At 40.8% G+C, this 21523-nt stretch overlaps 5 protein-coding genes across 5 annotated transcripts; 1 reads left to right on the forward strand and 4 right to left on the reverse strand.

Annotated features, from left to right (window-relative positions):
- Positions 1-375: 375 nt before the first annotated feature.
- On the reverse strand, positions 376-9858 carry V1516DRAFT_667928 (uncharacterized protein). The gene is made up of 7 exons (XM_066920924.1): positions 9438-9858; positions 3208-9382; positions 2765-3158; positions 1657-2721; positions 877-1601; positions 542-825; positions 376-488 (listed from the first exon to the last, which is right to left on the reverse strand). Exons 1-7 carry the CDS (start codon positions 9460-9462, stop codon positions 469-471), a joined length of 8688 nt encoding a protein of 2895 aa, XP_066779734.1. The 5' UTR covers positions 9463-9858; the 3' UTR covers positions 376-468.
- On the forward strand, positions 9789-11565 carry V1516DRAFT_667933 (uncharacterized protein). Its single transcript, XM_066920925.1, has 4 exons — positions 9789-10520; positions 10570-10833; positions 10881-11224; positions 11273-11565. The coding sequence occupies exons 1-4, from the start codon at positions 10266-10268 to the stop codon at positions 11391-11393; spliced, it is 984 nt and encodes a 327-aa protein (XP_066779735.1). The 5' UTR covers positions 9789-10265; the 3' UTR covers positions 11394-11565.
- A 13-nt stretch (positions 11566-11578) lies between these two features.
- Positions 11579-15265, reverse strand: V1516DRAFT_661632 (armadillo-type protein; the record flags this gene model as incomplete). Its single annotated transcript, XM_066920377.1, has 12 exons — positions 11579-11716; positions 11774-11916; positions 11967-12558; positions 12604-12789; positions 12838-12966; positions 13020-13567; positions 13614-13747; positions 13801-13877; positions 13926-14024; positions 14074-14391; positions 14448-14660; positions 14711-15265. The coding sequence occupies 12 exons, from the start codon at positions 15263-15265 to the stop codon at positions 11579-11581; spliced, it is 3132 nt and encodes a 1043-aa protein (XP_066779736.1).
- A 306-nt stretch (positions 15266-15571) lies between these two features.
- Positions 15572-17166, reverse strand: V1516DRAFT_667941 (RTA1 like protein-domain-containing protein). The gene has a single exon (XM_066920926.1). It carries the CDS (start codon positions 16837-16839, stop codon positions 15856-15858), a length of 984 nt encoding a protein of 327 aa, XP_066779737.1. The 5' UTR covers positions 16840-17166; the 3' UTR covers positions 15572-15855.
- A 2356-nt stretch (positions 17167-19522) lies between these two features.
- On the reverse strand, positions 19523-20346 carry V1516DRAFT_661634 (uncharacterized protein; the record flags this gene model as incomplete). The annotated part of the gene is made up of 3 exons (XM_066920378.1): positions 19523-20102; positions 20174-20207; positions 20280-20346. 3 exons carry the CDS (start codon positions 20344-20346, stop codon positions 19523-19525), a joined length of 681 nt encoding a protein of 226 aa, XP_066779738.1.
- Between the last annotated feature and the right edge of the window lie 1177 nt (positions 20347-21523).

Consider the following 21523-nt stretch of genomic DNA (forward strand, 5'->3'; position numbering starts at 1 on the left):
CAGCTAGGTCACTGGGTGTATTTGTTGTATTTACTCAGCCGCTCTTTTGAACTAGTTGTCGCCTTCCTTTAGTCGTTCTTTCCATGTTGTCTCCTGTTAAGATTCACCCCGTCTATCAGAGGAAAACACTTCAATGCTGCTTTATGACTTCCGTAAAGTTTATTAGTCGCTCATTTATGTTCCAGATGATTCGTATGATAACTGTCTAACTATTTTCGTCTTTTCTTTCCAACTAATCTCGCTCGTTTCAAACCATGGCTTAGTGGTCGTTTTATGTTTTGTTTTTGTGCTTTTATTTTCTGATTTGGTTTGGCCTATTTTAGCTTATGTCTACTCTCTCTCTCTCTTTGAGGTTGTCTCACTTTTTATCGACTATTGAGATATTCATTCATTTATTTTGCGAATTTAATGAATTACGTTCTGATATTTAACTCTCAGTTCATTACCATCGTACACTCACCGAATATATCAGTAAAACGCGCTCCAACCTAAGCAAATATGAAATTAGAACAACCGATAGATCTTGTGCACACAACCTTACCACAATATATCAGCGCTAGATTCCGAGGATCGACGGCATCATTGATAAGCTGATTAACCACCGCTTCAACACTGAGCGTTTTCGACAGCTTTTGCTTGACAATCTCCAGTGCGCGAGCGGCTTCAGACGCATTAGTACCTTCGGATGTAATGACCGATGTTCCTGCCGTTCTAGTCGGAATTAGGCCGCTTGTTGAGCCTTTAGTTCCTTCTTTCTGTCGTAGTTGGATTCCAGATAAATTGGTATCTTCTTGTAGCCGCTTTTTTCGAAGCGGAGATATCGTCCTGGGCTATTAGTCCTACGCTCAAGCTGGATAATGATTCGAGAGTACCTACCATGAATACAACGGATCATATCTTAACACATCCAGGATAGTCATGATATTTTCTCGCTCCTGTCGCAATACATCGAGCACAACACAGCACGATCGTCGAAATATTCCTTCAACACCGGTTGTACCCATTCCATCAACAACATCTCTAGTTAGTCGAAACGGAACAGTTTCGGGAATTTGTAAGACTTGGCCCTGATCAAAGGCTACTCCCAAGTCTATATGGATTGGCTCCCCAATTAAGGTATCGAGTAGAATATTATTACAGTGGCGATCACCCAGTCCAAGCATATGCCCGACCATCGACACCGCCGCAGTTCCTCGTGTATATGCAATCTTGGATTTCATCCATCCCTCTGGATTACGAAATCTTTCTAAAAAAAAATATCGTAATACCGGATGGACATGTGTCTCAACTTCGCGATACATGGTAATCCTCTCCTCAGTAGAACTCCTCTGGCATTCCTTTATATGACTTCGGCAAACTGAGCCTTTCCAATCATCAGGATAGTAAAACTCGTGGAGTGGCTGTACGGCATCTTGCAGCGAAATGGTATGTCTAACAAATTCAATTATTCCCGTCGTTTCGGTTAACGGAATTACCTTGTAGGTCCTAATATGCATTCTATGCTGCTCCGTCGATTCCTTTTTCTTCAAAAAGTAATTCACTTGATCAAAAACTTGCTCCATCACCGAGTCCTGCCGAAGATCGTCATTTCCACCTTTGATCTTTTATCCGTTAGATTTCTCCCAATGTACAAGATTCAGTCTCAAATATACTTACAAGCATCCGACATGTCGTTCCATCATCAACAATAAAATCACATATTTTTGGTCTACTCAGTCCTGATGCTAATGCAACTTTGTGCAATATACTCGATATTTTAGGTATACCGCGATAGTCACAATCTTTTCTTACCTGAATGTTCATTGTAGGAGGTGGAATTTTGATTAGTGGAAGAGTAGTCTGCCACCAAAGTCGATCTGGAAACAAATCAGTCGACAGTCCTCGACTACTCTTGAACTCTGTAGCAGCTATGCGCACACATTTCCCAGCAAATTGATCAACTGAATCCAAATAAATTTGATTGTAGACTGTTGCAGCTTTTAGCTCCTGCCATAATCTGGTAGCAGCTCGAGCTCTCATTGCCAAAGACGGATCATGTCGCTTGCTTTTTTCATTAGATTTCAATGCAAATATCTGATAAAGACAATGATATGGATGGTCTCGGCAAAGCTGAACTAGGAGCTCCCATAGAATATTTTGAAACTGTGATTTTTTATCAATGAGTAAACGAGAAGAAAGCTGATTAATTAATCCAACTAGTTTAGCCATTGGAGTCGATTTTATTTCCGCAGACACGACTTCATTCACCTGATCATTCGTCGAATTGGCGAGCCAAATGGAGCAAAACCGATAGCTATCTTCATCAAAGCGGTCAGACCATTGAACAGACCTCAAATAGAATCTGATACTCTCTGTGAGAAATCTGGCTCGGGATTCCAGTTGGCGTTGATACTCTGAATCATCAGAGTCAAACATACGCTGGACCTTATTAAGATGTTGTCTAATAACACGTTTATCAGATGAATTGGCAGTAACACTCAATTTCTCTAATTGCTCAATTTCATGAAGCTTATTAGATCGTAATCTTTCTAATCGTTGAACTTCCTCCACATTATCGCTACTTCGAAGCTGTGAGTCACAGAAATTTGCATAGGTATGATATACTTCTGATCGATGATTGCCATTTTCATCTGTATTCTCAACAGACGCAACAGCTGATTCAAGATACTTGGATAATATATTATCTGGTCGTTCCTGTCTTGCTTCCGCTACCCACTTGCCCTACAAAAGTTAGTCGAGATATATCTATTGTGAACGGTCGTACCAGCAAGGAGAAAAATATGGAAGAAGGAATATTTAAACCATCTAAAGCGGGATCTGGTTTGTACTCCTGCTGAACAATACCCTTCACCATATTTATCGCAATATCCTGATCACCTCTGTGCCATAAGACCTGTGCAATGCCAAGTACACGGCATCGATTCAAGGATTCTTCAAAAAGCGAATCAGAAGGCTCAGCAAGCTGCGAAAACTGCAAAGACAGAGAAAGAACTTTTTGAAATTCCTTGTGGACAAGTGCGACCTCTATTGCTCGCTTCAGACTTATAGCTGAACCAATTTGGAATGACTTCCTCATGTACTCATCCGAGGTTTCGCGTCTGGAAAGCTCTTCAAATGCGACTTTACGGGCAATCAAGATGTTTTCAGAGAATTCAAATCTATACACATCAATACACAACTCGGTGTAGCTACGTAGAAATAACTTACCTATTTTCAAGAACCCAGTTCATTGAAGAGTACAGTAATTTTGATTGTTCTAATATTGATGCCGAATCTGAGCATTCAGATATAGTTTGAATATCTTTGAGGATCGATAATGTTTGAAGAGAAGACTGAAATCTATTCCGGCCACTGACAGACCTATCTAGAACCGATTGCATAATACTGATCCGCGATCTAGCTGTAAACTCGTTAATGGATAATGAATTGTGTGAAATTGATCTGCACGGATTGAGATTCCACAAAGCCATGTAATTAATTGCGCTATTAGAAGAAGCATCTGAAATATAAGGCAAATCCCATTTGCTCAGTTTCCAAGCAATATCGTAAGCTGCCGCATTATCAATAGATATTTCGCCATTGAGGAGTCGCAAACTAAGCCCATTCAAACCTATATGAGCGAATGCCTCAGCTATCCCACTCAGATTCTGCTCACTGACATGAGAATCTAATGATCGAGAATTATCCATCAATGCATTTCGATAAGACATGGATTTCCATCTATCATGTCCAAGCTCAGCAAACTGAATAGCAGATTGTATCGAGGGATTTATAGAAACTCCAAACAATCCGTCCGGATCTTCGAGGCCATTGTATATTGCGACTAAAAAGTCCGAAAGGTCTTGAGGAGCTACACCCTTTGACCAAATAATCTCACAGATCCAAAGCGCAGTAGGGAAGAGCTTACATGAAAGTGCACCACATAAGAGATCAAATAAATCGACATTAGGTATTTGAACAATCGGATTCATCTGATCCTCTGGGTCCCTATCAAGCTGCGTTTGCAGATGGATGAAAGATTTGATAATAAGAGCTTTCTGAGCAGCGGATTCAGCTTTATCAGAAACTAGGACGTTTTTGAAGACATTAGATACTTGCTTGGAAACAGACTTTGTATAGATTAGAGAGCAGAGTAAGAAAGGGAAGACGTCTTCGGCAAATGCCGGTAAATCTCGGGCTAAAACTTGAACAATTCCAAAAAAATCGCTAAACTGATACTTTAGAGAAACACAAAATAGATCAACAATTCTGCTTGCCCAAATAGAAGATCTACTAATTTGCAATTTCAGAATAGACGATGATCGCGAGATTATAGGAATGTCGGGAAGAGTAAAGTCCAAAGCATCTAGGATTTCGTTCGAAATATATTGCGACAAATCGACTTCAAACTTCTTTGGAAATAAGCGAAGAGATCTTCTTACGGCCATCTCAGACAATTCAGCTTCAGAAAAACTGGTAGAGTCGAGATAACGTATCATGACGAAGACAATCGAGAGCGCCGAGTTAAGAAAGCAGTCTTCGCTGCTTTTCAAATTGGATTTGAATACTTCCAAACTGTCATCCGACGAGTCAAGAACAACTAGACCATTAAACATATAGGCGCGCGCCGCGACAGTAGCAACCCACTCAAAAAAAACTTCAGACAGCTGGTAATCACGGCAGCTCTGCAGTAATGGTTTCATAGCCAAATAGCATTCCTCCTCACTCAAAAGTTCAGCTGTGGGAAATGGACTAAAGTTGTTTAGATTGCGAACTTTATTTAAATCCAAACTGAAAATAAGTAAAGCATCTCTACGTGAAATAAAGTCCAAGTCGCCAGACAGCAAGATGATTTTGATATCTTGAGAGTTCCAATCTCTGCATCCAGGATTATTCAAGCTTCCAAAATATATTAGTTTCTGCAACCAGGTCGATACTTCATTAATTGATCCATTGGACTTTCCATAAATAGTAATGATGTTGCTCAAAAATGTTGCAAATCTGGAAAGCATCTTATGGATCTCCGTTTTCGGTACATTTCCAGAGGAATCAAGCAATAACTGAACGTGATATGAAACCGTGATAATACATCGCATTAAGAGCTGGGGAGAATTCTTCAAACTGTTGGACGAAAAGAAAAACGTAATTATATCTAATGTATCAGGTAAGCAGGTGGTTTCAAGCATCAGCGGCGTAATTGTGTGAATGCAAAGCTTTGCAAGATAGGGCGAATTATAGCTCTTGATCAATACAAGCTGTAGCTTAAGCTTTTTCAAGACTGCACATTTTTGAAATGCATTCACTGATTTGGGCAACCTTCCTAACAAAGCTCGAACAATATAAACTGCTTCACTTAACGGTGAACATGGTGGGACTATATAAGACTGGTCTGACCAATATGACCTGGTTAAAGTGGTCAAAGCATCAATAATCACACAAGGTTGGAAATAAGGTTGGTTTGGTTCAGGTAGAGAAGTAGGCATAAATATCGAATATTCATTAATATCATTCCAACGTTTGGGTATCTCTGGTAGTCCGATTGACAATAAATGTGCAGAATTCAATGACTGAATATCAATCATGTCGAGTAAGAATACCTTGGCTGAAGGAGCAGTAGCGGTAGCCAGTTTGACAAATTCATCAAATCCAAGAATATCTTGAAATAACTTCAAAGCAGAGCTGACAGATGGATTGGACCGACTGCCATGCTTAAAACGAAAGCTAGTGATTATATAAGCTATCACTTTTGGAAATGATTTAATAAGAACTTCTTTGGTTGACTCATGAAGCAGGGAAGAAAAGAATTTCACTATTGCAATAGGATCGCTGCCACCAACCATAATCTGGCTGATAAGTTCATGAATTGAGATTTCAAGAAGCTCTTCAAAGCTCTGAAAGCCGAATACCTCAAACTTGAACTGTACGAAAGACTGAAAGGATGGAAGTCCATATATTATCTGCGAGCAAAAAGCATCAAAAATTGTCTGCGGGCTTTGGACATTCATAAGCTTAGCTGCAAGCGAGACATTATATACTAAAGCGTTCTTTATTATCGGAAGTGTGGCCAAAGGGAAGAAATGAACAAGTTCAAGGATTGCTTCTCGACTGACAGAATGGCTTCGACCTATTAACTGACACATCGTATAAACAAACATTATGCTGGATTCAGCTTCGACTCCCTCATTAGAATTCTCAAAGTGAACTTGAAAACTCCCCATCAGAATCTGGAAAATTGAAAGATGTGTACTGGTGGGAAACAAATTCAGAAGAGTAGGAAATTGGTTAGAAACCGCCATTTGAACAAATATATCTGCATCAAAAATACTTTCTAACGCAATTTTCGACTCATTTGAGTCTAAGAATGTTAAACATTCCCTAGTCTCTGTTTTGTGAATTGCTATTTTGAAAATAATGTCCAGTACGTGCAATCTAGTGACGGCAGACGAAATATTATTGTCCAATACAATCATTCTAAGCCAATCAAAAATACGAATGAAAAGCTCATTCTGGTTTGTTGGCTTTATAAACCATAGATTAAAAGTTCTTGCTAAAAGGCAAGCACAAAATGTCATAGTTATTTCACAACGCTCAAACTGGTGCTTTCCAAGGTTTCTTTTCCCGACGACAGCTAGAATGCCGACAAGAAGGTCAATATCAATATGATCTACCGCGACTGAATTTAAAAGTCTATCATAGATTGCCGGAAGTACAGTATTCAAAACAACGGAAGACACTGAGCCAATATATCTGACCATATTTGAAGTTTGATCGAACTTAGGTGATGATGCCGCGATCAAAGCAATATGAAATCGTACTATTCTTTGATATTTGACAGTGCAGCTACTAATTGATCGCAGGTTCCAGGACCTGGGAAATCTGTCAGCATTAAAGTTTCTAAGAGCCGAACTTCTAGAAAGTGTAACTCTTTCGAAGTCAGTTCCTCCATATTCCCGCGAGACAGATTTATCCGCCAGCCCTTTGCCCGTCATTTCCTCAATCATCTCTAAAGTGGAACACAGGTTCTCAAAAGATTCGAGCAGAAATCTACTTTGTATTAACGTAACCGAATCCTCTAAAAAGTTAAAAGTACACGCTAGGCCATCAAGAAAGACTTTATCTAGTTTTCCTGCTTTAGCCTCGTTGTCAATTATCTGTAATAATCTGATTATCGGGCTTTGTTCCGAGAATGAGGAGCTTCTTGCTACTTCCGGGGAATATTGAGATAATTCCAAAAGAAGAAATGTGGACATTTGTATACAAAAAATCATTGACAAATTAAGATCTTCGACATCAGACCGATCGTCCTGAATAAAAACAAATTGCTGAACAAATGAATTCAGAAGGTTAATAATAAGATTTTCCATATTTTTGGAAACTGACAACGTAAAAGACTCAGATAATTCGTTAGATATATTTTTAGGCTTGGACCGAGAAAATAAGACATCGATTAGCTCAGAATTAACTCCAAGCTGAACTATAAACTGAACAGTTGTAAGTGAATTGAAAACATGTAAAGGCAATGACTGCCGCTCACTGAGATGTGATCGACCCACACATCGCAGCAGAAAGTTGATCAGAATGAATATATCCATCTGCTTCAGCCCATTATCGAATTTCCAGCGAAGACGTGACTGAATAGCAACTTGTAACCTGCCAAAAATCCACTTTAACATTCTTTCGACAACTTTATCTGAATTGTCAGAATTGAGCAGTTCGTTGCGCTTCTTCAAAACGGTCTGAAAGAAAAACAGCGATGAATCAGAAATACTAGCCGGCCCGAAAGTTTCCATAGAGATTAAAATAGCCTTCACAACGACAGACAGTCTCCGTGAAGGTAAAATATTAGCTCTTAAAATTGAGTTGATTAGGTGAAAGCTTGTAGCACACGTTTCCTGCGTAGAAAGCTTGCGCATCGATAGTTCCAATAAACTATCCCAATGCTCCATACGATCTTGAGGCGTTTCTTTACAAAACTGAGCAATCGAAGCTAGTACTACCATAGCCCATGAGCACAGCATAGGTTCGTCACTCCTGGCACATTGGCATATGATCAAAAATTCATCTGTAGATATCTTGCTACATAGACCCAAGGACCATTCGAAGGCTAGAATCTGAAGCAAACCCAACGTATCAGAATTGGAGGGCTCTCGTATTTGGCTAATTATCGAACTGGGCGCCTTCAAAGATTCTAAAGAATCATCCCCAGATAAGGTAGTACTAGATTCAATGAGACGTCGTCGCTTTATAGATCTCCCTTTGACAAATATTGATGCAGTATTAAAATCCTCAGTTGAGTGCTTCAGCAGCATATTACAGTTGGCAAGAATGACTAGGATAAGCCAACAGCTCAATCCTCGTTCCTCCGATAACTGAAAAGTTCGGGTATATAGAAAGGGGAGTGCACTCTCATCAGGTGGCTTGAGTGATATGTCTTCCAGGAGTAACAATTCTCGAGAAATCCTGCTTTTGTAATCTTCAAATATTAAGTTGATTAAATTTGATATCCGGATCCGACTAGTATTGGAATCAATATTTTCAAGGTCCCAGTCCTTTGAACTCTCTTGAATTGCGGGTAAGAGACAGAAGGTTGTCACAATCAGTTGGTCTTTCAGAGAAGCAGACTTCGTACTCCACAGAGAGCTTATCACCAAGGGCAAATCTTCAAACATAGAATGGTAGAGCAACAGACTGTTAACTATTGCAGCTGTCAAAAGCTTATTAATACAAAATAGCACTCCGAAATGGCCTCTAGTCTCATAACTGTATACTCTGAGATAACTAAGAAGAGCTTCATATAAACCCGTTTTAAATAGCCTCTTGCCCTTAGGAGACTGTTCTGATTTGGTGATCAATTGGTGACGAGGCGAATCTAAAAGAAGTGACAGGCATTCAATAGCCTCATAAATATCTTGCCCGGGACGAACTGAAGTATCATTAGCCACCAACGCTGCATGGCGTTGGATAATTAAAGCATTGAATTCTGCTAAATTGGACCATTCTTCATTCGAAAAATGCTCAATGTGTGGTGCATAACTACATATATATCGTATTGTCCTCATATATATAGTACCAATGGGCTCGAATAATTCTCCATTGATGTATGCCAAGCTAACAATATGCTGAATGAGGGCATTTATAGTTTTATATCGAAGCACTGTTCCGCCTTTTTCGACAGCCAACCGTAACACCTGTGCGGCCGACGATAAGCGCTCTGCGATTTGCAAGTTTCTTCCAGGGGATTTGATGTAAAGCCTCTTTTCTATCATAACATTTTGGAATATCCCCTCAAATAATTTGTGGAACGATTTGTCATCCAGTCTCTCAACGCGAGGACTGGATAGGAGTGAACGGAGTGCTTGGATACCATCGACTCGGTCTCTGACTTTTTCGGATATAATGTTTGCTTTGAGTTGTTAATTTTGCAGTTTGACAATTAATTTAGAATAAATGAGTCTTACTATAGACCGAAAACAAGTCATCCATAACTAGACTATCGCAGTCTAATCAAAAGACACCACCATTAATTGGTGCCAGATCAGAGTTGAGTTCGACAGGTAGGTCCGACCCACTGACGACAGACAGCTCGCTAGTTATTAAAACCACAAACAAAGTCGCAGTAAGTGAACCAAAAGACTTGTGGCCGTTATCAGATATTTTTGGAGCAAATTATGCTGAAAACCAAGATGCAATTGTGGTGATGGTAAACGAAAGTTCGTGTCGGCAAGTCTACTTTGCTAGTTGGATCAAGTGTAGTTCCCAAACTCCCATCTAGCCATAAATATGTTTTAAAAATCGCTTTGATTTCTAGTTTTTGATTGACGACTTACAACATACTTCGCAGAGGGTCTGATTTTAAGATTCTTGCATAAGAAACCTGCTATAATTGAATTAAGTTTTAATGTACTGGTAGCCTTTGTGTTCTTGGGAGACAATTTGAATGGAACAATGAGATCAATCTGGTGTATTTGATATCAGTTTGAGAATTTACGAAAGCACTTTCACAAAATCTCAATTATCTAGTAATCTAGAAAATTCTTATCATATTCAAATTATGGAACGCTCCTTGTTAGATAAAATTTATCGTACGGCTGTGTGTTACGCTGTTACACGAATACTTACAGAGATCGGGACAACCTCTATCTAACTTTCATCTGTGTTATGTCTGCTATCAGGCTATTGTTTTATTTCGCTCAATATTGATCCAACTAACTGAAAGAAGCTTGCTGGTTTCAATTCGAATATTTTATTTAGAAAGGTTTGGAGGATAGATTCAACAGACAATAACAATGTGGTTCTTTCCAGTTGGTTACGTTCTGAAGCTCCTGGAGCTGAAGGAAAAATTATTTCGTCTCGAAAATCTTCGACCTTCGACGGCGATTAAAATACAAAAGAAAATTCGCTTGAAGATTCGTTACAAACTTGAAATCTGGACAGAGAAGTTTCTGATTGCGATGGTCTCTGGGCTTAAGTATCGACTGTTGTTACCTATCTTGATACCTTACACCGCACTGAAAACGCAGGCTTTTAAATATCCTCTCTATGTAATCAATATCTGTATCGCACCTAATTCATCCAATTAACATTTACTAGGGGTTTATTTATTTTGTTTTTCATCCCATTCTCTGGCCCTCTTTGATCAAGGTCGTAACTCCGCTGATACTACTTTTAGTTGGTGTAACAGTTGGTTGGTTCACAATAGGTTATCCGCCGCAAATGATTATCATGATATTCCTTAACGGACCATTTGGGATGGTATCGGCGTTTGTTCTTGTTCTTCACCAGACACTTTATTTATACAATCTTCTTGCTAAAGTTCTGTTCATCAAAGGGGCACATAAGGAGTTGTTTGATACGGTAAGTACGGCTCACGCAATATCACAGCACGAACTAATATTATACAGGTTTTGAGAATGAGAGGCCTTGACAAACTTCTTGATGATGCGCCGTTGCCTTATCCTGAGATTCTAGACCGTGATGCTGTAGGACGTGTCTACGATGAGACAAGGTTCAAACTTCAAATGCAATGGCGGATCATTGCTAGAAGATTGACCGCTCCATCTGTGATTGTAAAGGAAGGACTTAGGTTCCCTATTCAATTCATTCCTGTTGTCGGACCTTATTTAGTAGCAATCATTGGATCGGTGGATTATGCAAGAAATAGCTTACGCAGATATTACCAACTAAAGGGGTGGAATGAGCATCAAATCCATCTATATGGTCGGAAGCGAGTGGGAGGTTTTCTTGCGTATGTTAAGCTTTCATATTTAAGTAGAGTAGGCTAACTTTTATTTAGCTTTGGGTTACTAGCAGCACCGCTTGAAGAAATTCCACTTCTTGGCCTAGCATTCAGCTTTTCGAACGTCACTGGTGCTGCGCTATGGGCTGCTGACATAGAGCACAAAGAATTTTCATAGTTGCATGGAACTATTCATTTTATCTGAATTTCAGATTGTAGTCGATTGCCCAATCCTACTGATCATTAGCTATTTAACAAAAGTCAAAAACTTTTTTTATTTTTACTTACATTGCTAGTCCAAAAATTGTACTGACATTTTTATAATAAACATTCAAATTTCCAGTAGCAAATTCAGAGAGATATTTATTTCACAGCAACGATCTCCGCGTGCCACCGTTGCAAGAGCTGTACATCAGATTCGCTACAAAACGACGACACCATACTTTGAAAATTGAGTGGTTCGCGTTCCCACAGCAGCTTGAAGAAGCCAACAACCATATTCTGATGGATTGTTAGTATTTTCCAAGAAGCAGTTGCGGCATAGTATAAGTAACTCACGTTCGCCATTTCATCTTGGCTTTTACCATCAAATAACAAATGATCACTAAGATCGTCATCATCAATATCTTCAAAATCGTCATCACTATCATCCAAGACTTCTGTCTTGGCTATACTCTGATGACGACCCACTGCTTTCAATTCTATCAGCGAAGGTTAGATAAAACAAACTGTAGGAGTGTGTCCTACGTACCATCAGCCGTAAGTCCGATTTCGGATGGGTTGAAATGTTCTTCCCATTCATCGGTATTGACTATAGAAATCCCAGTCGGATCTGTGTTCTGAGAAATACTTTGTGTCCGTATTTGACGATAGAATTCTTCTTCAGTTGGAATTACTCGAAGCTCTTTCAGAAATAATTTCACGATCTTGACATGAGCAGGAATTGAGGTATAACGCAAAGGACGTGTTCGAGCTCGAGACCTGGTAACAATGATATTGGACTTATCGTCATCAATCAGATCGCCTTGGACCAAGATATTTTCGACTCTAACATCATGCAAAAAATAAATGTTCTGCAGAGCGGAGATATTCAGCCGGATTTCCTGATGACCTCTAAACACTTCAAAATTCTCCAACCAGACTTTCAAAACTATTTCTAAACCTGTCATTGCTTGAATTTCAATCGCAGCTAAGACATTTGCTATATTCGTTGATTCTAAATTGGCTATATAAGCAAAGAAAAGTATTAAACTTTGAATCAGCAATGGGTGTTCCGCGGTCCGGAGTCGAACGACGGTAGCCGACAGGACCTGGTCAAGTAAATCTGCAAGCTCGTCTCCGAACTACTTCTGTCAGCTCTTATCCAATTTGTATATGAAATTTCAAACCTTGTCGAAAACAGCGGTCGTGATATCACCAACACAAATAGCACACTGCTCGTTAACTTGCGGATCTAGTAATCGAGCCATGATCTCTAAAACAACTTGGAGGCCGCTCCTTGTTTGGTTATCGCTCCAATTCCGTAGTTGATCGGGATCATGCTTGACTACTTCAGTTACGAGCTCTGAACCATTCTGAAATCGTGTTAGATAATAAACATTGTTCAATAGATCTAAACATACCTGCAGAAGTTCCTTGTCGTCTGAAAACATCATGATGTGAGCAATTTTAGGTAACACAACTTGTACCAAACCTTCCGGCAGAGGCGAAGACGCGTGTTTTACTAAGATCACTAATAAAGCTACGATCAGCTAAAAAGAGGTCAGCTAGCGAACATATGAAATCAAAACAAGGCATGTCTTACTGCAACGCAAGAAAGTTCACTTTCAGTAGGTTCCGCATTAAGACCTTGGAGAAGCAGAGGAAGAGAAAGTTTACAAAAGTAAACATACTGCTCGGGAGAAATATTCTCAGAGATCAATTCAAATGCTTCTAGGACGTCTGTAGTCAATTGGATATTGGATGGATCTTTAACAGCGCAAGCAAACAGTAGCGGTACTATCTCCGAGTCTGGCAACAGAACAAACTCGGGACCAATTTTTATGGCCGAGCACAACGAATCTACCATTAAAGAAGGAGTTTCGTCTGCTCCTTCAGATAGAAGAGAATTCACGCCATTAACTATAGCGACTTGCGTCTGCAGATTCCGAGTACGAGGAATAACGGTCAAGAATCGTTGAACCGCCAAAAGACAGCATGCGCGGACGATGAAACTCGAGTCTTTAGATGAGCTCTGAAGTGTGGACTCAAAAAGCTCCGTGGCAAGCGCGTGTCCTACGCACGGGGAATTTATAAAATTTCTGCAAAATGTACCACTTAAAATATGTCCTCGAGCACGAAGAAATTCATTTTCTAAAATATTAGTATCCAGTTATCAAACTTATGTTTGTTGGCTTACTTGTTTCGAAGACAAGATATATAGTTGATAATAGTTGTTCCGCAGTCGGAAGCTGTGCAAGTTGCATTCCGTACGACTGATCTTCTACCAATATAGACTCTAATAAAAACATGGCTGATTCTAGATGCCGCTCACTGCACAAAAATTGATTAGTTTTTAAAGATCATCACAGATGAAGTCAGCATACTCATTTTTTCCTCCATACAAAATCACAAATTGTCCTAAATCGTTGATAATAGGTTCGCAAAATTTTGAACTTAATTCCTGAAGTAAGTAAATACCAAATTCAACACTAGATATGGAATAACCTACAACCAGAAACTCGGACGCCGCTGTTCGACATGTGAATTTGGTGGACAGTGACATTTCTTCGGTATTGAAACTGTTTGGATCCTCAATATAATCCTCCTCCTTTCCCGAAATTAGTAAATGTCAAATACTCCGTCAAAACTTAACGTACATCCTCTACAGTGATTTGTGACAGATCTATTAGATAGCCCAGGAGATTTCGTAAGGAGGTCGGTTCTTTTAATCGGTCCAGGATACTGTGAATCGAGATACAGTTTCGGATAAATTCAATTTCTTCTAAAGGAATGCATTTTGCGTATTGAAATACGCCATCAGGATCCAAAATATCGTCAAGGAACTCCCTATTGGTTAATGTCAAGTTATATGTAGTCGAAGAATTCTTTAGATCGGCCCAAACCGCAGGGAACAACGCCTCGCTAACAGCAGGAGCCGACAATTTGGGAAATGCGGATTGTAACTGTTGAATAGTCTAATGTAACTTAATATGAAGGATAATGGAAAACTGGATAAAAAAATATGAACTACCTTGATTGAGTTCAAGCGTAAAAGCTGGGAGCCATCGTTATTTGATAGCGGTGAGACTGGAATGGTCATGAGATGTGTTAGAACTGATGTCCAGACCTGAATAGAGTGCTCGATGAATGCATTCATATTTTCAACGTTCGAGTCAATTTGCATGAAAAAGCTTAGAGCTGCGCGCACGACTTCTATTACTTTTGCTCTTGTTGCGGTGTCGATCTAAACATAGCATTAGCATTGAAGACCGATCATCACCTGCATTAACATACTGCGGGTGAAACTGCTAAAGCATGAAGTCTGTCGAACACAGATGGTGCAATAACCGAAAATTGTTCAAGAGAAAGGTCGTCATCAAATAATTCTTTCAAGATCAAGAGGGCGCCTTCCAACTGCGAAGACTTGGAACCAGACAACATTAACATCAAGCTTTCTAGTAAATTAGGCCAGTTATCTGGATAGTCGACGGCCGATATCCGGGACACAAGATTAGCGGCCAAGACTCGCAGCCGATATTCGTCCGATTGCACAATCTGTAAGAGCTCGTGCCGAATAATTTCCTTCGTCGATTCCGGAACGGCAGGTGCAATGAACTTATTAAATTGAAGCGACCATTTTCGAGATATAGTGAGCTTCAAAATTAACAGCGCCGACTGCCGAAGTGCCACTGGATACTTGTCTTCACCAGCAGCTCTTAGTAGCGAAATTGCAAGTTGACTCCCATTGGTAGATTCATACTGATTCTGAAGTTCAAGCTCTGCAGATATTCGGATATTCTGGTTGGATGACTGAGTTGCGTTTAAAAACTCAATAATTTGATCGTCCATGGCCTTAGAGAAACATCAGCGTGTAATCTAGCTTTTACTTCAAATCAATAAGATGATCAGCCCAATAATTGTCACCTCGACAGTAACGCGTTGGCCCAGTTATATCACATGACCCACGCGCGTCCGACGCGTGACAAATGCCGAGGTTTAATATAGACAAATTCTGTATTGCAAGTAGGCGAGATTTTCATTAAAAAATAAGCCAAATAGACACGTGACCTATATCCTGATTCGGAAGTGAAGCTAACATATGTTTGTTCTAGAAAATATTTAAGAATTATTATCTAACTGGATAATGACATGAATTGGAAGGTACTTGGAGCATGTTATAAGTGCGATTGCGCCAAAGCTTTGTTGTTATGTAGACTAACAGTCATGTAGAACTGTAAGTTTAGGTTTAATGGGCTCATGGGTTAAACTTTATCTAAAAAATCATAAATTCAAGCCAAGCCTTAGGACGAAGGCCGCATAGCTCCACGGTGCCGCCTTCGCTGACATGATCAAATAAAGAGCGTTCTATCTAACCTTGCCAATAGCAAAAACACACGAACATAAAATAAAACAGGACAACTCATTCAAATGGTAACAATCTAAGCATTAATATCTGCTGATGATATCTTCTGGTCATCTTTGTAGGCATAAGGCTGCTCGGACGACATATCGAGGTCGTCGCCCTTAGCTTTAACCTCGAGACATTGTTCTTGAATGATCTTGAACTCACGCGTGATTGGTATCCGGCCAACAATAATAGAGGAATAGAAAACTAGGGTGCAAAACACACCAAGACCGACCATGAGTGCATCCAGGACAAGAAAGTAATTTTCATGATTCATAAGAAAGCCAGACCAACCCTCGGAAAGTTCGGCAACACGATATATCGAACGGGTATACACAAAAATAACGGCGAGGAGATTGCCGTATATAATATACCAAACGAATTTATGGTCGCGAATGTAGGCAAATTTTTCGGGGAACATGTCTGGAGGAAATGGAGTACCTGATGCTGAGTGGGCTTTGGTAGCCTTGCGAGCAAGAATAGCAAAGTCAGCACAGAGGATAAAGAAAATGGTAGTAACAGCAACTTGGAGAGCCAAACCACCAACCATGATGTTAGTTCCGTGCTGAGCTTCTTTTTCGCCGTCCGCAGAAGCAGCAATACCACCGCCGGCAGCTTGCAGAACAAGACAGACAACATCGAGAACAATGAAGACTCGAGAGTAAGTCCAAGGTCGAACTCGGGAAAATGCGGGGCCATAGATCAAAGTGACCTGGGCAAACATAAAGTAAATGCCAGCCATGAAAAAGACCGGGGCGATAGTAAGACAGATGATCTGGACTAGATAGTCGTTGAAGGCATCCGCCATAGGGTCAGCTTTGGAAGATAGAACTCGTCCGATATATCCAGCCGTCTCAAGACCACACGCTATACTGAACGTCGTACCAATCCAGGCCTGTCGGTAGACAACACTCAAAGTCATATGAGCTACCCAGAAAACAGCAAATATGACCAGAGCAGCCAGATTCGGGCTGAAACTAGGAGTGTATCCATAGATCTGATAAGTAGTGGTGTGCATGTCGACTTGAAGATGGTAGGCAAAATGATGGGTGGAAATTCTAGGTCAGCTAATATCCAGGCATCAGAGTTACTGCTAGTTGAGTAATCTGATTTAGTACGGTTCAATTTTCTATTTGAGCAGTGCACCCACACATATATATATATAAATATATGTCTAATTCTTCGTCTATATTATTCCGATAGGACCAACGATGTTGATCTGTCGTCGTCGCCCAAAAAGATAAATCCGCACGACATCAGTCGGTTAACTGTGTTTCCAACGAAAGCGAAATACGACAAGGGAGTATGAGCCACAAATGTTGGGAGTTGTAGTCTGATAACCCACACCAGCTGGCGTCCTCAACAGCGTGAAAACTATAAATAACTAGAAGGGAGGACCGCAAAACCTAAAGTGCGGTGTGTTTAGACATTGCGAGACACACATTACGCCACACCATTCGGTCTGGCCGCTCGGAGGAACTATTCCATCCTAAGTTCCGACCTTGACAAAATGCGAGAGTGTATGTGCGCACAGCCTACGCTCTTATTTGGATACGACGAAGATTTTGTCAGTTTTGTCAGACGTTGAAGATGAACTCGAACAGTTCTCGCGCTCCTTGCGAAGATTGTTCTGCAGTTTGCAAGAACAGCGAATAGAGCTGGATAGCTACCATTATTGGTACGATGTTGGTCGATGAACTAGTCATTTGTAGGAGTTTGAGGACTTCAAAACTTTTATTCAGAATTTCAGTAGGAGTTCTGAGCTTATGTTGTGTTTTACTTAAGCGATTCATCGGCTTGCCTTAGTGTAATCATCTCTAGCACTGTCGTGTCGGTCGCATGCATGTTGCTCGTATTGTGTTCTGTCAGGGTATCTCCCGCTAAGCCTTTGTTACGCGAAAATGGTCATCGCGCCTTGTCTGCACCCTGATCAAGACGGACCAGTTTGGTTATTTTTAGTGCTTCAAACCTGGTTTGTGTCCATTGTTCGGCATGTTTGGAATTTTGATAGATTCTCCCATTCCTTTGTGTTGGCTGCCGTAGTGAGCTCGATGTGGTCGTATGTATACCCACTGATCTCAAGTCAGCTATAGAGCGATCCAGGACTGCACCTGCGCCTCAAAGAATATCCAATTCCGGTTACTTGAATAGCGCAGAATCGGAAAACAAACTCCGGGGAAGTCTATGTAACAATGTGTAAGATCTGTTATTCCTGAGCTCTGCAACACGAATCGCGTTCTAAACCTCGATCAGACGTTTCATGTTCAGGGTCATGGAGCTTATGCGAATCATCTCTGCTACGCGATATAATGGGCAATAAATTTCCTATTTTCAAACTGAGACTGTGCTGTACCACGACAATGGTAACTAAGAGGGCGCAGTCCACTACATTTGGTCGTTTATCGCTGGAGCAGGTGGGAACTGACTTTTATGCAATTTTCCTGGAAATCACAGCTGAAATGAGCGCTCACTTAATGATTCTCTCCATTATCAAACAAAATCAAGCCACTTCAGTGTAGTTGAGCGAGATGTACATTAAATTGAAATTATCCGATCGTATGCAGACGTAACCTCTTTCCAGCAAGGGGCGGGAACATTTTTTTTATAGTAACATTGTCAATCTTCAATTATTGCTTTGTCACAGACCTCGCACGACTGTGAGCTCTTGAAAACGTCATCGGAGTAAAAAATAGCACATCAGAACATTACTATACACATCTATAGAATCTAACTATAGCCTATACATGACATATTCCTTCTATTTTTGAGGCAGCATCAGATGGGAAAGACTGATTGGAATTAATGAATCGAGTTCTGTGGTGCAAGATTCGTCTGGTTGTACGACGTTTCGATCTTGCGCCAGTCCATGGAGATTGCATGAACTATTAATTTTGTCTTTGGCATATCATCATTGCTCGCAGTAAAAGTTGAGATGTACTATTCGTATGGATCTGCAAGGCAAATCATAGGACAAGCACTGAAAATCTTCGTACTATCTGAAAACCATTTCTGTTCGACATTTCCAATTAAGTGTACTTCACACAGCATGCTTGTCAAGCAGAATTGCAGAAGCAGCTTCCTTTTACATTATTCAGCAAAATGCTGGGCTCACGCCTTTAACAATACCTTGACCAAGTATTCACCAAAGGCATGATCTCACTGGTATCTCATTGTTAAAGTACAGTCTCTCAAATATTTCACACACCCTGTAATCAGCTTTCACTAGCTTCAACGGACTCTATTACAGAGCAGCTGTGCTCTTGCACAAGAATGCCCTAACAGACGAAACTAAAAGTTCAACTCCAGTTCTGCTATAGTAGTGCTTCAAATAAAGTTTAAAGATGTTACTAGTCAGGTGATAGAAGCCACTGGTTCCTTATAACGATATATAGAATACCGGTGGAGCACGACCGGGGATTTAATATCTTTACTATTGCTGGCGTTGACTTCACAGCTGAAGAAGTGTAGTCGATACCTAATTCTAGTTATGAAACGATTCAATGCAATATAAAAATACAAAAATATACGATTCTAATTAGACTCGAGAAATACAAATGCAGCAAATACAGCATTCCAAAAAATTAACAACGGATACAGCGACTTTGAAAGGCAAAATCCCACAAATCGAAACAAAACCACAAAATAGTATCGTTAAAAAAACTTTCCGCATAACTATGAGGTCAATAAATTAATTCCGTCAGTTAAAAGTCACCGCCGCCAAAATCGCCGCCTCCAAAATCGCCGCCTCCATCGAAACCACCAGGTCCATCATCAAAACCTCCAGGTCCACCAGGCCCACCGTCAAAGCCTCCAGGTCCGCCAGGTCCACCAGGTCCACCATCATAACCACCACCGCCGAAACCGCCGCCGTAGTGGCTAGGAGTCAAAGCATCAGCGAGCATAACACCGCCTAGCAGACCTGCACCTGCACCTAGCAGTCCAGCACCAGTCGTGCCTAGTCGGCTCTTTTTCTGTGCAGCCTGTTGAACATATACAGGTTGAGAAGGTTGTTGTTGATAATAGCCTTGTTGAGGATAGCCTTGCTGAGGATAACCTTGCTGAGGATAGCCCTGCTGAGAATAACCTTGTTGATAACCTTGCTGAGGATAGCCCTGTTGATAACCTTGGTTATAGGGCTGTTGGTATCCGGACCCATTTCCTCCATAATTTCTGTCATTTGGATTTGCATTGGCCTGAGCATACGAAGGTGGATTGCCTTGGTTTCCACCACCTGGCTGTTCCCACTGGGACTTGCCACTGGCCAAGTTCACGTAGTAGTAGCTAGACAAGAATCAGTTTCCGAATTCCGAATTCCGAATCCAGTTGAAATAAATCAAAAAAGAATCACTCACGCATTGTAATTATTGTCATATTTTGCAAGCCATCCTATAAACAAGCATTAGCTACCATTTCAAGTAAACTTAAGCTTAGTCTGAAATTATCAGATCTGTGACGCACCATCAGGAACTTGAGGAGGCGGTGGACCCGAAGGCGGTCCTGCCTGAGAAGAGGATCCACTCGACATATAAATTTATCAAGATATGTACTAATACAAAACAGATAACCAAAGTTGAGTGCGTCTGCCCGTCGATCAAGTGAGTTGTTATACAATTCTAAAATCTCACAATGCCGTGTTCGGCGCTGAAACAGACTCGCAGCCTTACCAGTTTATAGACCCTGCTCTGTTACTAATCATCATGTGACCTCTCAGTTCTGTCGGCACCTGGCACTACATTGGACGTATCTGGGACATGTGACAATAAGGTTACGCAATTGACTTTCTAGAAAGTGCTTTCGAGTTCTTTAATATACGTCCAACTGAATTAAGTCGTGTATGGAAGAGAACATTTAAGTAATGCTATGAAAGCACAGTGCTGTAGTAGGCGGCCAGCACGGTCAAATAATTGTCTTGGTGGAGCAGATCCCGACAAATCAGGTCGATCATATACGAGTGCATTCAGTTCTGGGCCTGTTACTCGGTAAGTAGCACAATCGCAGAATATCTACTCTTTTGATCATCAGGCACAAGTAATCAAGAGAAACAAATGCTAAACCAGCAACGTAGTCAAAAACGATGAGAATAATCTATATCTACCAATGAAAATGCATCAGTATTTTCAACATGCCCAAGATGCCGACCCAGACAAATCTCGTTATTTCTCCCGTTCCCGCAGCAGATCTCCAGCGTTCATACACGAACAACACGGGACCCTCACGAGCATTAGTTACACGTGATGGCGCAATTTCAAGGCCAGCATTCTTCGGATCGTGGCCGTAATAAACCCTCTTCTCAGGTCAGCATGACGCCGGCAAGGGGCTATTAGAACTGCGGCCTCATGTGGAAGGTGGTTGGTTACACGTAGACAGCGTAGATGGCAAGTTGCTGAAATGTCCCGAAGGAGTAAGTAGGACCTTGCTTTGAGGATAGAGGAAGATAGGTAATTTTAAGTAAATTGTCGACTGAGGGTCAATTTTTGCCAAATAGCCAGGGTCGATTGAACTTGTCTAGCAAATTGTGTCGGCTCACTCGAATTTTCAAAATCAACTGTAATTACGCGCGGGCTGGACGGTAGCAGTATACGCTTTCGTCCCAGTAGAGTCAACCAGCTACGCGGACTGTGCCGTTTTCTCACTGTCTTTCTTCAGGGCAGTGCAATTCGGTTCGGCTCACCTGGCTATTGCTGTTGGATTTTTTCTGATCG

The sequence above is a fragment of the Lipomyces oligophaga genome (genome assembly GCF_038497815.1).
Source record: "Lipomyces oligophaga strain CBS 7107 unplaced genomic scaffold V1516scaffold_1, whole genome shotgun sequence".
Taxonomy (NCBI): domain Eukaryota; kingdom Fungi; phylum Ascomycota; class Lipomycetes; order Lipomycetales; family Lipomycetaceae; genus Lipomyces; species [Lipomyces] oligophaga.

Excerpts from the sequence above, each read along its gene's own strand:
- V1516DRAFT_667928 (XM_066920924.1), bottom strand. The coding sequence starts at position 9,462 with ATGGATGACTTGTTTTCGGTCTATA. Across the intron at positions 3,159-3,207 it reads AACTGGGTTCTTGAAAATAG|ATTTGAATTCTCTGAAAACA; the intron begins GTAAGTTATTTC and ends TGATGTGTATAG. Across the intron at positions 826-876 it reads TATGATCCGTTGTATTCATG|GACGATATCTCCGCTTCGAA; the intron begins GTAGGTACTCTC and ends CTAATAGCCCAG.
- V1516DRAFT_667933 (XM_066920925.1), top strand. The coding sequence starts at position 10,266 with ATGTGGTTCTTTCCAGTTGGTTACGTTCTGAAGCTCCTGGAGCTGAAG. Across the intron at positions 10,521-10,569 it reads CTTTTAAATATCCTCTCTAT|GGGTTTATTTATTTTGTTTT; the intron begins GTAATCAATATC and ends AACATTTACTAG. Across the intron at positions 11,225-11,272 it reads CGAGTGGGAGGTTTTCTTGC|CTTTGGGTTACTAGCAGCAC; the intron begins GTATGTTAAGCT and ends ACTTTTATTTAG.
- V1516DRAFT_667941 (XM_066920926.1), bottom strand. The coding sequence starts at position 16,839 with ATGCACACCACTACTTATCAGATCTATGGATACACTCCTAGTTTCAGC.